This window comes from Rutidosis leptorrhynchoides, chromosome 5 (genome assembly GCF_046630445.1).
Source record: "Rutidosis leptorrhynchoides isolate AG116_Rl617_1_P2 chromosome 5, CSIRO_AGI_Rlap_v1, whole genome shotgun sequence".
In the NCBI taxonomy this organism is placed as follows: domain Eukaryota; kingdom Viridiplantae; phylum Streptophyta; class Magnoliopsida; order Asterales; family Asteraceae; genus Rutidosis; species Rutidosis leptorrhynchoides.
Genome location: NC_092337.1, coordinates 255,948,723 through 255,953,208, shown reverse-complemented (window position 1 = coordinate 255,953,208; position 4,486 = coordinate 255,948,723). Strand labels below are relative to the sequence as shown.

The 4,486-nt window shown below is 30.6% G+C and overlaps 1 protein-coding gene across 1 annotated transcript; it reads left to right on the top strand.

Annotated features, from left to right (window-relative positions):
• Positions 1-2,557: 2,557 nt before the first annotated feature.
• On the top strand, positions 2,558-4,143 carry LOC139849353 (berberine bridge enzyme-like 21). Its single transcript, XM_071839013.1, has one exon. The coding sequence runs from the start codon at positions 2,566-2,568 to the stop codon at positions 4,141-4,143; it is 1,578 nt and encodes a 525-aa protein (XP_071695114.1). The 5' UTR covers positions 2,558-2,565.
• The last annotated feature ends 343 nt before the right edge of the window (positions 4,144-4,486 follow it).

Below are 4,486 nucleotides of genomic sequence, written 5' to 3'. Positions count from 1 at the left end.
AACGATCTTGTTAAATATTGTTAACCCATTGTTTATTATATCTAAAGAGATGTTAAATTATTACATTATCATGATATTATAATATATTAATATATCTTAGTATGATATATATATACAGTTAAATGTTGTTACAACGATAATCGTTACATATATGCCTCGTTTCGAAATTCTTAAGTTAGTAGTCTTGTTTTACATATGTAGTTCATTGTTAACACAGTTAATGATATGTTTACTTATCATTTAACATGTTTATATATAGTGTATCAATATCTTAAAATGATTCATATGTAATTAGTAAGACGCTGTTATAACGATAATCGTTATATATACCGTTTTCAAGTTTCTAAATTCAATAGTCTCATTTTTATGTATATAACTCATTGTTAAAATATTTAATGAGGTACATACTTATCATAATATCATGATAACTATATATATATCCATATGTATGTCATCATATAGTTTTTTACAAGTTTTAACGTTCGTGAATCGCCGGTCAACTTGGGTGGCCAATTGTCTATATGAAGCACATTTCAAATAATCAAGTCTTAACAAGTTTGATTGCTTAACATGTTGAAAACATTTAATCATCTAAATATACCAATTTCATTTAATATATATAAACATGGAAAAGTTCGGGTCACTACACAGCAGTTGGGGGTGGATTATACAACTGCGGGAGATGAACGCGTGAGTGATTTAGGTTCTCCTGGGTAATGCCGAACTACTGTTCATAAAATAAAAATAAAATAAATAAACTAAAATATTTTAATTCAAAGTTAAAAGAAAAAGGCTTTAAAAAATTAAATAACGAGGTACTATTTTAAATCTACTATGTTTTTAGAAAAAAGAAGAAAAAAGTATCATAGCATAAGCATAGTGTACAAACAAACGAGCAATGCCGGCGGCTATTTGTAAGTCAAACTTTATTTCGTAGATCATGTCATATCTATGATTATATTTATTGGAGCCATTCATGTTTCATTAAGTATAAGTCAAACACTAAACAAAACTCAAACGGAATTAATAATTGACAATGATTAATAATTATTAATTAATTAATTGATAACTTATGAGAATAAGAATAATAGTTAACCCGTAGTTTGATATTATTAATACCACAACAACAAAACCCAATATCAATGTGAAATGTAGACAATCTTTTGCATATCTTTGAACAAATAAAAATCATATGTTCACTTGGAGTGATACACTTCAAGAATTAAAGAAATTTCTCTCTCTCTTCAACGGATAAATATATTGCTTTCGAATGGACCTCTGACCAATAAATAAGAAAAAACATTTTATAAAAAAATTAAAATAAAATATGAGACGCCATGAAAATTGTGAGATCAAATTTCTATGGGTTTTAAATCCTGCATATTCAATTTAAACCCTAAGCGGAAGTCAAATCGCCAATGAATTGATGTTGACTTAATTAATAGAGCCAATATATTATTAATAATTATTTATAATTAATTATCATATGTTTTATAAGAATTAGAAAATATTTATTTATTTATTTATTTTTTTTTTTTTTTTTTTGCATTAACAAATCGACATTCAAATTCAGTGGTTGTAAATAGGAAAAACAAATATGGCATCACCATCAATTGATGTTAAGATTATCATTGTAAATAATTAGTATTAATATTAGTATATTAGTCTTTCTTACGCCTGTAACCCTCTTTTAGACTTTTGAACCTACTCTCCTGCTTTATGCTAGTAGATTAGAAACTGGATTTACCTTCGCTAAAGCGATGCGCGTAAAAGAAGTTTTGGTAAGGTTTCATATATAAGGGATCAAAGATCAAAAAGTCTGAAACTTTCAAAAGTGCACTCACTCTTTAAAAAATGTATACTTGCGAAATAAGAAAAAAGATAAAATTTAAAAGTAAAACTGTAAACTAAACTACAAATATAATGCAACAAGAATATTTTTCACATGAGGTATTCTTTTGTTTAAAGACTGTTAAATTGAAACGGGATGAGTTAAACTGAAACAAAGACTTATATTAATATCACTAATTTTCTCACCGAGTTGGGATTGGCTAATTTTCTCATTATTACACATGTGTAGCCCACGGATTCCATTTCTTCTATTGAGGGTTTGATTAATTTGGCTAGTTTGTGTTAACTTTATTGGCGATAGATCGTCACTGTTATCCTCTCTATTCCGGCTTGTTTTTTCAAGTTCTTATTCCCTTCTTTAGTTTTAATGGTCTTCGTTGGTTACCCGCGATATATTAGCCTCCATTAATTGTACTTCCGTTCCATAATTGTATAGATGTGTATAGGGACCTGTAACTCTATTTTTCATTAATAATAATAAATTTTTGCTTTTCAAAAAAAAATAAATATCACTAATCACTTTATTATTAGTAATTTATACTTTATAAATATAATTTATGATTAATAATAATAATGAACCCACCCTGTTTTGTTCAAGTCAAATTTATTAAAAGTCAAGCATACCATAAGTTTTGAATAAGTAGTACTATAAATACATCTTCTATATCTGCTGTATCTTAGGCATTCATTCCTGTTGAACAATACATAAATGCAATGAAGTTTTCTTACTCTTTACTTCAACTGCTCTTACTGCCTTTTATTTTCCAATCATTTACAACTGCAGTTGATGATTCAATCTACGAAACCTTTCTTCAATGTATGTCAACCCAAAACTCATTCAATCAGGTCTCATCAATAATCTATAATCCAAACAATTCTTCCTACACATCAACTTTACAAGCCTACATTAGAAACCAAAGATTTAATACATCAACTACCCCTAAACCATTGATAATCGTCACCCCATTAAACGAATCCCATGTTCAATCAACAATCATTTGCACTAAGAATGTTGGAATTAATCTTAGAATTCGAAGTGGGGGCCACGATTTCGAAGGACTATCATATGTCTCATATGTTAACTTTATTCTACTTGATATGTCTAATATTCGTTCAATTGAAGTCAATATTGAAGAAGAAACCGCAACAGTTCAAGTAGGCGCGATTGTTGGTGAACTTTATTATCGAATTTGGGAGAAAAGTAAAGTTCATGCTTTCCCGGCTGGCGTATGCCCAACTGTAGGAATAGGTGGGCATATAAGTGGTGGTGGATACGGTAATTTGATCCGAAAATACGGTCTAACTATTGATAAAGTAATTGATGCGAAGATTGTTGATGTTAATGGTCAGATTTTGGATAGAAAATTAATGGGGGAAGATCTTTTTTGGTCGATACGAGGAGGGGGAGGGGCTAGTTTCGGAGTTGTACTTTCGTACAAACTAAAACTTGTCCGAGTTCCTAAAATTGTAACCGTTTTTAGAGTGTTTAGAACATTGGAAGATAACTTAACCGATGTTTTTAACAAGTGGCAATATGTTGCAGATAAAATAGATCGAGACTTATTCATAAGGTTAAATGTTGGAGCTAATGTTGTCAATAATACGATAAGTGCTAAATTTATTGCGATTTTTCTAGGAGATGGTGATCGTCTTGTTTCGGTGATGAACGAGAAGTTCCCTGAATTGGGTATAAAGAAAACCGATTGTAAAGAAATGAGTTGGATTGAATCGGTGTTGTTTTGGACAAACGCGGACAATGCACCTGTCGAGTTTTTGCTACAAAGAAATGGTAGCGTACCAAGTTATGCAAAACGCAAGTCGGATTACCTGCAAAGCCCGATTCCTAGAGAAGGGATCGAATTATTATGGCAAAAGATTATGGAACTAAGTGTGGTTGGGCTATCGTTTAACCCGTATGGTGGGAGAATGAGTGAAATTCAAGATCGGGCGACACCATTTCCACATCGAGCAGGGAATATATGCAAAATTGAGTATAGTGTTAATTGGAATGATAACGGAACGAAAGTAAGCGATTACTCTATTGGTCAAATACAACTTCTTCATGATTTTTTGACCCGTTTTGTGTCAAAGAACCCGAGAGGTGCGTTTTTTAACTATAGAGACCTTGATATTGGTACGAGCAAGGTCGGAAACAATAGTTATGCGGATGGTAAGGTTTACGGAGAACAATATTTCAAGAGAAATTTCTATAGGTTGGTGAAAGTGAAAAGTATGGTGGATCCAAGTAATTTCTTTACAAATGAACAAAGTATCCCATCTCTAAATAGATGATGTATGATTAAAATATCTTATTGATTTTGATTCTGAATGACAATAACATGTTTGATATGAACAAGATTGAAGGTACGCGCTACGCGGCTAAATATTATTGATAAAATTAGACAAATATAAGGGTTGGCAAAAAATTAAATAGTTCAAAATTAACCTTCAGATGTTATAGTCATTTATTAGAAGGGCATATACATCGGGAATCCTTTACCACAATTTACATCATCAATAACCTAAGTACATAAAAAATTTAAATTGCAATTGTATCTCTTCTGAAACATAATCAACATAAAGTCAAATTACAACACTCCAATGTCCATCATCTTTTACTTATAAAAAACGCCAA

Bases quoted from the DNA above. Each gene is read 5' to 3' on its own strand.
- LOC139849353 (XM_071839013.1), top strand. From the start codon at position 2,566: ATGAAGTTTTCTTACTCTTTACTTCAACTGCTCTTACTGCCTTTTATT.